The 12445-nt window shown below is 34.9% G+C and overlaps 1 protein-coding gene across 8 annotated transcripts in view; it reads right to left on the bottom strand.

Annotated features, from left to right (window-relative positions):
- Window positions 1–12445, bottom strand: part of LOC121373371 (tight junction protein ZO-1-like) — a 136652-nt gene that overhangs the window by 43289 nt on the left and 80918 nt on the right. For 7 of the 8 annotated variants that reach the window (XR_005958072.1, XM_041499983.1, XM_041499987.1 and 4 more), the window contains 7 exons: window positions 11980–12139; window positions 10079–10265; window positions 9408–9510; window positions 8556–8607; window positions 3878–4048; window positions 2901–3046; window positions 1698–1709 (listed from right to left, as the gene is read on the bottom strand). Coding sequence is in view for 7 of the 8 variants with exons in the window: in XM_041499983.1 (XP_041355917.1) it covers window positions 1698–1709; window positions 2901–3046; window positions 3878–4048; window positions 8556–8607; window positions 9408–9510; window positions 10079–10265; window positions 11980–12139 (831 nt within the window). In the remaining variant the exon portion in view is untranslated. The remainder of the gene's footprint in view (window positions 1–1697; window positions 1710–2900; window positions 3047–3877; window positions 4049–8555; window positions 8608–9407; window positions 9511–10078; window positions 10266–11979; window positions 12140–12445) is intronic. The other variant, XM_041499984.1, reaches the window with a different exon arrangement.

Genomic DNA, 12445 nt, shown 5'->3' with positions numbered 1-12445 from the left:
TTGCCACTTCATGGGCTACTCTTTCCGATTAGCAGCAAGGGTTCTTTTATATGCACCATCCCACACACAGGGTAGTACATACAACGGCCTTTGATATACCAGTCATGGTGCACTGGCTGGAACGAGAAATAGCCCAATGGGCCCACCCACAGGGATCGATCCCAAACCGACGGCGCATCAAGCGAGCATTTTACCACTGGGCTACGTCTCACCCCCAAAGTATTATTGAAAGCATTATACAATATTTCTTTCACATTGTTTACAGTTAGAAAATATTACTGAAGGCATTATACAATATTTCTTTCACATTGCTTACAGTTAGAAAATATTACTGAAGACATTATACAATATTTCTTTCACATTGCTTACAGTTAGAAAATATTACTGAAGACATTATACAATATTTCTTTCACATTGCTTACAGTTAGAAAATATTACTGAAGGCATTATACAATATTTCTTTCACATTGCTTACAGTTAGAAAATATTACTGAAGGCATTATACAATATTTCTTTCACATTGTTTAGTTAGAAAATATTACTGAAGGCATTATACAATATTTCTTTCACATTGTTTAGTTAGAAAATATTACTGAAGGCATTATACAATATTTCTTTCACATTGTTTACAGTTAGAAAATATTACTGAAGGCATTATACAATATTTCTTTCACATTGTTTACAGTTAGAAAATATTACTGAAGGCATTATACAATATTTCTTTCACATTGCTTACAGTTAGAAAATATTACTGAAGGCATTATACAATATTTCTTTCACATTGTTTACAGTTAGAAAATATTACTGAAGGCATTATACAATATTTCTTTCATATTGTTTACAGTCAGAAAATGTTATTGAATATTAGCTTAGTAGCTAATATATTCTTAAGAAAGCCATAGTCAGTAGGGAGCTTAAAGATGTATTTGATATTTGTAGTATAATATGCTGATACATATTAAATATACAATTGCATAAAATGTTATTTAAGAGCAAAAGAGGAAATAAAATGAAGGAAAGCATTATATTTTATTTATTACGGTACTATATTATACAACAAGAATATAAATTACAAATAAACACATTTCTTGAAAGAAATTTCCCCCAACACCTTCCACTGTTTAATGATTGAAAAATAAATGCCATAGTATTTTATCCGCTGCCTCCTAAGTTTAAAATGTTTACAAAAATACAAAACCAAACAAACCAACCAACCAACCAATAAAGCTGCATTTAATTTTAGCAAAATAAAAACCAAAATATTATTATAAAAACATTTCTGCTTCCTAATGATTAACGTGATTATTTTGAACCATACAAGCTGTGTTGTTTGTAATTATATCAATTGTTTGTCATTTTATTAGTGAACTTAGTATAAACTCACTTCACAAAGCTAGGCATTTTTATCCAAAATTATAAAAATTACATTCTCATGTAATTTTATTTCCACATAAAAATTAAACCATCAATAACTCAATTTAATCTTTTTTTACTATTTTATCATGCAGTGCAAATACTTTTGCTGCTAAGACTGTTGCACGTAAGCGAGTACAAGTACAGTTGTGCATTGTACATCAAATAAACAGCAAGGTGTGGTGATTTCTAATACAGTGATATCACATCTACTAAGTTGTATAAAACAATTTTTTTTTTTTTTAAAACAGGCAAGGGAAGTAACTCAGCAGAGCCAGACTTACCACCCGTTTCAGCTACAATAACAAAGAGTAACATGTTTACAACACTGAAAGCAGACCTACGAGAACACATCATGGAATAACAAACAGTGCACGATACTTGGATATCGCACTGCATCTGGATAGAATAGTAGTATCTTGAACAGGACACAAAAACAGACAAAACTACTCCCCTCCCCACCCACCTAAAAAACCTGTCTTTAGTCTTTAATCCACTAGAAAATATCAGGGCCTGTGCTTATAAAACTTTTAGAGCCCAGACTCAAATCTCTAATGACGTCACACACATACAATTTCTATGGCGTTGTCATGACATTAGTGTCTCAGACTCTATTAAAGTCTCGAGTTCAGACTCAAATCTCTAATGACGTCACACACATACAATTTCTATGGCGTTGTCATGACATTAGTGTCTCAGACTCTATTAGAAGTCTCGAGTTCAGACTCAAAGTTTTATAAGCACCAAGCCAGGTACAAAGTCTAGAAAGAAAGGTTTTAAACAGCTTTTGAATTTACACAATATATATATGTTATATATATGTTATATATATGTTATATATATGTTTCTTTAAAGCCCAAATCATTCTTTAACCTACTAGAACACAACATGTACAAACAATACCAGAATACATTGATCTTACACAGTGCATGATTAACACAGAGAGGGATGAATTTACAAAGCCCGTTTATGTCTTACACATCTGTAACTACAGACATTTACAATGCTTACACATCTGTAACTACAGACATTTACAAGGCTTAAACACCCGTTTATGTCTTACACATCTGTAACTACAGACATTTACAATGCTTACACATCTGTAACTACAGACATTTACAATGCTTACACATCTGTAACTACAGACATTTACAATGCTCACACACGTGTAACTACAGACATTTACAAGGCTTAAACACCCGTTTATGTCTTACACATCTGTAACTACAGACATTTACAATGCTTACACACGTGTAACTACAGACATTTACAAGGCTTAAACACCCGTTTATGTCTTACACATCTGTAACTACAGACATTTACAATGCTCACACACGTATAACTACAGACATTTACAATGCTTACACACCTTCATTTATATACAACAGGCTTTGTAATTCCAACCCAGAATGTTTAAAAACACCTGGAAAGAACATTATCTTAAACAGTGCCACAATAGTAAAGAGAAGGGAGATAACTGTACTCACAGAAAATCACTTCCTCCCAGTGGTCTTTCCCGAGAGATTTTGCACGTCTTGCCGCCTTCCTCTTGAAGAGACTGCCGCGACCTTTAGCCGGGAAGTTCTCTTTCTCACCCACATTCTGCTGCTGGGAAATCGCCAGCTGTTCGGCTCTGTAACAAGACATTATAATATACACACCTTGGTTCGCTACTACTGTAATATGTTTCTAACTAACAGACTTCTTTAATGACTAAAATTACATATTTAATACATTTTCTGAAGAATATTATTATAAAATACACACCTCAGTTTGCTACTATTGTAAAATGTTTCAGGACTAAAATTACACACTAAATTAATTTTCTTTAGAATATAAGCACGTTTAGTGATTAAAACACGTTATTGCTTTTAACAAATAAATAGATTAGGCACCAGTTTTCCAACTTACTTGGCCAGCATGTTTTGGCTGTCCTAATGTTTGTAGCAGCTCACACTTCATTTATACTTCACAGTATATATAGTTTTTCATACATTCAAAATTACTGGGAGGCAAAATCTAATTTGGGCTATTAGATATATAGGATGATTTGAAACACTGTATATATATATATATATATATATACATATATATATATACATATACACAGACCCTGATTATCTAGACAAGTAAATGGAATTAGTGTGCAATTTCACTTCTTAAAAAGGTTGTTTAGTCAAAACTTTCTCAGAGTTGTGATTATTTTAACAATATTTAAACACTTGATATCAAACATTTGATAATTATAACATAGCATGGGATCTTTTATAAGCACTTTCCCACAGACAAGACAGCACATACCACACTGGGACACTGTTTCGGACAGGGATAAAAAAAAAATGAATTAGGTTCCACCATGGAATTTCGATCCTACACCCAAGTGGGGTATTTTACTGGCTGTGCTAGATACATCACCCCACCCCATCCCCACCCTGATATTGTCAGAGTATTACATCTTTCTTACTTGTGTTTGTTTGGAATGGTTCCTTTCTTCGTCTCCTGGTTATTTGGCGACAGTTTGATGGCTAACCATGATCCCCCCACACCACGAAACAATGTGTCCTTCACATGAAAGATGTCGTTAACAGCAAACGAATGCTCCCCCTGTTCCGTTCCCACCATGCTGAAATGTGTTCTGAAAAATAACATAACAATCATTATCATATTTTAAAGGTACATCATCTGCAAAAATAATTTGATCACAATTTCTATCAAATATTTAATAGTCTCTTGCTTGAAATATGGTTCTACACACATTTGATTACGACTGTAGAAGAAAGGAAGGAAATGTTTTATTTAACGACGCACTCAACACATTTTATTTTACAGTTATATGGCGTCAGACATATGGTTAAGGACCATACAGATATTGAGAGAGAGGAAACCTGCTGTCGCCACTTTATGGGCTACTCTTTTCGATTAGCAGCAATGGATCTTTTATATGCACCATCCCACAGACAGGATAGTACATACCACGGCCTTTGTTACACCAGTTGTGGAGCACTGGCTGGAACGAGAAATAGCCCAATGGGTCCACTGATGGGGATCGATCCTAGACCGACCGCGCATCGAGCGAATGCTTTACCCCTGGGCTACGTCCCGCCCCTACAACTGTAGAAAGAGTTTTGACAAATATTATTAATACAATAATCAATTATTACAGATGCTGATAACAGAAGTTGTGATAACTAGGGAACCTGGTCCCACCTCCAAATATTATTAATACAATAATCAATTATTACAGATGCTGATAACAGAAGTTGTGATCACTAGGGGACCTGGTCCCACCTACAAATATTATTAATACAATAATCAATTATTACAGATGCTGATAACAGAAGTTGTGATAACTAGGGGACCTGGCCCCACCTCTAAATATTATTAATACAATAATCAATTATTACAGATGCTGATAACAGAAGTTGTGATAACTAGGGGACCTGGTCCCACCTCTAAATATTATTAATACAATAATCAATTATTACAGATGCTGATAACAGAAGTTGTGATAACTAGGGGACCTGGTCCCACCTATTAATATTATTAATACAATAATCAATTATTACAGATGCTGATAACAGAAGTTGTGATAACTAGGGGACCTGGTCCCACCTATTAATATTATTAATACAATAATCAATTATTACAGATGCTGATAACAGAAGTTGTGATAACTAGGGGACCTGGTCTCACCTCTAAATATTATTAATACAATAATCAATTATTACAGATGCTGATAACAGAAGTTGTGATAACTAGGGGACCTGGTCCCACCTATTAATATTATTAATACAATAATCAATTATTACAGATGCTGATAACAGAAGTTGTGATAACTAGGGGACCTGGTCCCACCTCTAAATATTATTAATACAATAATCAATTATTACAGATGCTGATAACAGAAGTTGTGATAACTAGGGGACCTGGTCCCACCTCTAAATATTATTAATACAATAATCAATTATTACAGATGCTGATAACAGAAGTTGTGATAACTAGGGGACCTGGTCCCACCTCTAAATATTATTAATACAATAATCAATTATTACAGATGCTGATAACAGAAGTTGTGATAACTAGGGGACCTGGTCCCACCTCTAAATATTATTAATACAATAATCAATTATTACAGATGCTGATAACAGAATTTGTGATAACTAGGGGACCTGGTCCCACCTACAAATATTATTAATACAATAATCAATTATTACAGATGCTGATAACAGAAGTTGTGATAACTAGGGGACCTGGTCCCACCTATTAATATTATTAATACAATAATCAATTATTACAGATGCTGATAACAGAAGTTGTGATAACTAGGGGACCTGGTCCCACCTATTAATATTATTAATACAATAATCAATTATTACAGATGCTGATAACAGAAGTTGTGATAACTAGGGGACCTGGTCCCACCTCTAAATATTATTAATACAATAATCAATTATTACAGATGCTGATAACAGAAGTTGTGATAACTAGGGGACCTGGTCCCACCTCTAAATATTATTAATACAATAATCAATTATTACAGATGCTGATAACAGAAGTTGTGATAACTAGGGGACCTGGTCCCACCTATTAATATTATTAATACAATAATCAATTATTACAGATGCTGATAACAGAAGTTGTGATAACTAGGGGACCTGGTCCCACCTCTAAATATTATTAATACAATAATCAATTATTACAGATGCTGATAACAGAAGTTGTGATAACTAGGGGACCTGGTCCCACCTCTAAATATTATTAATACAATAATCAATTATTACAGATGCTGATAACAGAAGTTGTGATAACTAGGGGACCTGGTCCCACCTATTAATATTATTAATACAATAATCAATTATTACAGATGCTTATAACAGAAGTTGTGATAACTAGGGGACCTGGTCCCACCTCTAAATATTATTAATACAATAATCAATTATTACAGATGCTGATAACAGAAGTTGTGATAACTAGGGGACCTGGTCCCACCTATTAATATTATTAATACAATAATCAATTATTACAGATGCTGATAACAGAAGTTGTGATAACTAGGGGACCTGGTCCCACCTCCCAATATTATTAATACAATAATCAATTATTACAGATGCTGATAACAGAAGTTGTGATAACTAGGGGACCTGGTCCCACCTCTAAATATTATTAATACAATAATCAATTATTACAGATGCTGATAACAGAAGTTGTGATAACTAGGGGACCTGGTCCCACCTATTAATATTATTAATACAATAATCAATTATTACAGATGCTGATAACAGAAGTTGTGATAACTAGGGGACCTGGTCCCACCTCCCAATATTATTAATACAATAATCAATTATTACAGATGCTGATAACAGAAGTTGTGATAACTAGGGGACCTGGTCCCACCTCTAAATATTATTAATACAATAATCAATTATTACAGATGCTGATAACAGAAGTTGTGATAACTAGGGGACCTGGTCCCACCTCTAAATATTATTAATACAATAATCAATTATTACAGATGCTGATAACAGAAGTTGTGATAACTAGGGGACCTGGTCCCACCTATTAATATTATTAATACAATAATCAATTATTACAGATGCTGATAACAGAAGTTGTGATAACTAGGGGACCTGGTCCCACCTCCCAATATTATTAATACAATAATCAATTATTACAGATGCTGATAACAGAAGTTGTGATAACTAGGGGACCTGGTCCCACCTATTAATATTATTAATACAATAATCAATTATTACAGATGCTGATAACAGAAGTTGTGATAACTAGGGGACCTGGTCCCACCTATTAATATTATTAATACAATAATCAATTATTACAGATGCTGATAACAGAAGTTGTGATAACTAGGGGACCTGGTCCCACCTCTAAATATTATTAATACAATAATCAATTATTACAGATGCTGATAACAGAAGTTGTGATAACTAGGGGACCTGGTCCCACCTCTAAATATTATTAATACAATAATCAATTATTACAGATGCTGATAACAGAAGTTGTGATAACTAGGGGACCTGGTCCCACCTCTAAATATTATTAATACAATAATCAATTATTACAGATGCTGATAACAGAAGTTGTGATAACTAGGGGACCTGGTCCCACCTCTAAATATTATTAATACAATAATCAATTATTACAGATGCTGATAACAGAAGTTGTGATAACTAGGGGACCTGGTCCCACCTATTCATATTATTAATACAATAATCAATTATTACAGATGCTGATAACAGAAGTTGTGATAACTAGGGGACCTGGCCCCACCTATTAATATTATTAATACAATAATCAATTATTACAGATGCTGATAACAGAAGTTGTGATAACTAGGGGACCTGGTCCCACCTCTAAATATTATTAATACAATAATCAATTATTACAGATGCTGATAACAGAAGTTGTGATAACTAGGGGACCTGGTCCCACCTATTAATATTATTAATACAATAATCAATTATTACAGATGCTGATAACAGAAGTTGTGATAACTAGGGGACCTGGTCCCACCTCTAAATATTATTAATACAATAATCAATTATTACAGATGCTGATAACAGAAGTTGTGATAACTAGGGGACCTGGCCCCACCTCTAAATATTATTAATACAATAATCAATTATTACAGATGCTGATATCAGAAGTTGTGATAACTAGGGGACCTGGTCCCACCTCTAAATATTATTAATACAATAATCAATTATTACAGATGCTGATAACAGAAGTTGTGATAACTAGGGGACCTGGTCCCACCTATTCAAGTGCACCATATTTTACCTTTTTAATTTTTGTTTTCCACTGGGATGCCCTTTTGACAAATTAGTCCATGTGATCTTTTCCCCTGTGAGTCACCCCCCCCACCCCCACACCCCCAAGTGGGGTAATATAAGCCAAGCATCATTTACTGTTGTGTATCATTATATACACACAATATAGAAAATGTCTATGGCAAAAAAACATAGCATATAAAAACATAGAATAGTCCACAGCACATGTCCATGGCAATCTCCACAGTACTGCTGATTGCCATGAGCAATTGCAGGGGTTGTACTTGTGACAACACCCTGATTGGAATGGGAAATACAGCCATGGGATCAGTGAAGAAGCAGACAGTGAACACTTACTTGATATAGAACGAATCCCCCGCCTCCATGCTCGCCATGATCCTGTCATATTCTGGAATAAGAATAAAAACATCAACCACCGTTCAACAGATTAAAGAAGGGATTATTGTTTAAAGGATCAGTGTTAGTTATTACTTTAATTACTAGTGTTGGGGATCAGTTATAATTTGGTTACTGGTATAATCAGTGTGCACCAACCGATAAAACTTTCATTATACAATCAGTTAGACTGAGAATAACTAGTTACTGATGTCGGATATCCGCTTTATCCTGTGAAAGTACAAATGAGAAATTCTGCTCGGCAGAGCCTCGTGGAATTTCCCATTCAGTCTGAACAGGATAAAGCCGACATCCGACGTCATTAACTAGTTATTATCTTTATCCTGCAGACCATAAAATTTAAGGGGAAAACCTATTATTTCTGTTATTTCAGCCACATTGTACGATGACCTAGAGGTCAAATTAGCAATTTTGTAATGTAGGCTACGCGTGTGATGTCACAAGTGACGTCATTAGTCATATCCTGCTAGCAGCATGCTATGACTTTGCTTTATCCATTATCATATTCTATCAATAGAGACAGTAGATGCAGGATAAAATATAATGAACTTACAAAAGACCTGAAGTACACCTATTGTCAAGCTCACCATGATAGACCTTATGGATTTTTACATTCACATTATTGTCTAGATTGTAGGATTATTAGTTTACATTTTCCATAACAAAAACAGATTTCATAATCAATGTTCATTATAATGAATCACTGGAAAACCACAAGGTCTTTTTTTTAACACACATATTAAAAGATGGATAAGAAACAATTAATTAAAAATTCAAAAAGCCAAAACTTACCCTCTTTTCTATATTGCACAATTAGAGTTACCTGCCCTTCAAGGGAGGTAAGGTGGGAAACTGCTTCCTCTCGGGTCAAACCCAACATATCTCGTTCATTGGCCTGAACGAGAAAATGGGAAACACATAAATATGATGAACCTCAATCTTGTCACATATTACTGGTATACCTACATTTCATTATCTTTTTTTGCATACAATATGTATCATAATATATTCTATTTTCTAATATTATTCAGTACTGAATATCAAAGATGAAAATGTTCTTAGACTAAAAATCTGGAATTTTTATTTATTATTATTATTTTTTTAAAGATGTCACTAACATTTTTGTTGTTGTTAGGACATCAGATAGATGATGACAATGAGATGAATTGTGAAGCCACAATATTTCCTTTTGGGGAGACTACTACTGACTACCGGTATCACCCGAACCTTGAGTATACAAAACCTGCATTGCCCGTCGGGTAATCATCCCCCATTTGGGATTAAACACTAAATGAGGAAGGTTTGCAGGGCCATGGAGCTATTCATTAAAGTACAAGAATATTAAAAGTTTCAGAGTTAATATTAGGAATTTTTAGAAATCTGGATTTTTATCTCTTTGATACATTACATTGTGCATACAATATTTACTCAGCTAGTGCTTCTGAAAGAAAGGACGAACTTACCATGACAATCTGATCTCCTTCTATCAAGCCCTCGGCCTCGGCTGCGGTTCCTGGCTGGACTGATGCTATAAATATCCCAGTGGCGTTTCCGCCCGCCAGACGCAGCCCGAGTCCCATCGTCTTGTCTTTTACGAAGGACACGCGGCGCGGGTCCGTCCTCATGTCCAGTCTTTTACCAACGTAGCGCCTGTAATAACACAAATATAGTTGTATTAAACATACCATCGGGATATATATAGATATATAATATAGATGTAGAATGTGAAACTTACCATCTATAACAACAGAAATAAAGTCATAACAAATTTAATGTATAATTTGTAACAATATAGTTGCTTTAAAGTTTGTTTTTTGTTTTAATTTAGTAATCATTGGCTATTGGATATCAAATACTACTGGATGTCAAACATTTGGTCATGAAAAGAAACCCGCTACATTTTCTTATCAATAGCAAGGGATCTATTACGTGCACTTTCCCACAGACAGGAAAGCACATACCATGGCTTTTGACCAGCTGAGGTGCACTGGTTGGAATGAGAAAAAACTCAATCAGAAGAATGGATCCATCAAGGAGTTTCGATCCTGTGACACAATCACCTCAGGTGAGCACTCAATTAACTGAGCCAAATCCAGCGCCCACAAAAACTTTAAAATACAATAGTCCGTAACAAAACAAATATAATTGTCAAATGTTAAACATAAATATATATATAGTAGAAAAATTAATCATGTCATTTGTATGTTTGTATTTGTGTGTGTGTATACAAATATAAACACAATCTGATTGAAGGACGTTGGTGAAAAAAACTTAATGGACATTATCCATTGATAAAAAGCAAAAAGTGACATGACGACGAAAAATGGGACGTCATTAAATAAAATGGGTGTTGGAAAGGACAAAAGAAAGTGATTTATATATTATGCATTTTGAACTAAGTGTGTCGTGTTGTTTGCAGTTACAAGAATTGTTTTCAAATTTGTTAATTTACAGCAGTCACAAAGTTTCATGTTTTCTTGCATATCACGTGGCCACATGACCAAAACACAGGGATCGAACTTAACAGCAACGCAGCAATTGGCGTTACCGAGATATAAATTGCTATAGGTCGGGAGCATCACTGACGGCACTTTTCTGCCATTGGTTAAAAATGTCTGCAGGCAAACTGTATACACCTGGTGTGTATTATCTGCTAGTATTTAACATTTATGCTTTTGAAATATGTCTACATACAGCAAAATAACCTTTCAGTCATGTTGATTTGCTGCAAAAGTCACTTTGAACGAAAAAAACCTGCTGGATACAGGCTAAAAATTGTTGTCGGTGGGCCATTTCACCAATGCTCATGTTTTTAAAATATTGCTGTAGGTGACAAATTCTTAAGTTTCAGCCCTGAAAATGCTGAATGTGAAAAAAAATAATGTTTTATTTAACAACGCCACTAGAGCACACTGATTTTGTATCTTATCATCGGCTATTGGACATCAAACATATGGTCATTCTGACACTGGTTTTTAGAGGAAACCCGCTGTCACCACATAGGCTACTCTTTTATGACAGGCAGCGAGGGATCTTTTATTTGCGCTTCCCACAGGCAGGATAGCACAAACCATAGCCTTTGTTGAACCAGTTATGGATCACTGGTCGGTGCAAGTGGTTTACACCTACCCATTGAGCCTTGCGGAGCACTTACTCAGGGTTTGGAGTCGGTATCTGGATTAAAAATCCCATGCCTTGACTGGGATCCGAACCCAGTACCTACCAGCCTGTAGACTGATGGCCTAACCACGACGCCACCGAGGCCGGTGCTGAATATGATGTCACATAATTTGATCTTTCCCCATCTTTTCCCACATCTCTCTGCCCATAGAGATAATAAAAATCGGTATTCTCTGTATCTTACTCTTCATGGACAAAAACTTCATCCGCGACTCTCGTATCATCATAATCGAGTCTGGTCTCCTGTCCCTGCTGAACTGTCTCCCTATCACCGTAGTAGCCATCTTTCTTTGGACTGTAGAACTCCTCATTTCTACTAGGACTTGGGGCCATTTCGGGATTATCTAAAAGGGGATAAAATAACAAATGACTTAAAGGCATGGCCTAACAATACTTTATCTGAATATATAAATATTTAACCTGCAACCATTGTTTTCATTGATAGATTATGACGACGAATAAAGCAAAGTCATATATATATAGAGTCACTCATGCGACGTAACAGTACAAGCTAAACCTATACACAAAATTTCAAGGCACTGTGAACAAATATTTCAAGGTACTGTTAATAATAACTTTTTTTTTTAAAGCAGCAAGGGATGTTTTATATGTATTTTCTCATAAACCAGACCCTTTTAAAGGAAAGGGGG

This window comes from Gigantopelta aegis, chromosome 5, assembly GCF_016097555.1.
Source record: "Gigantopelta aegis isolate Gae_Host chromosome 5, Gae_host_genome, whole genome shotgun sequence".
Taxonomy (NCBI): domain Eukaryota; kingdom Metazoa; phylum Mollusca; class Gastropoda; order Neomphalida; family Peltospiridae; genus Gigantopelta; species Gigantopelta aegis.
Note: the sequence above shows the minus strand (reverse complement) of the source record. Positions and strands in the feature narration are given on the sequence as shown.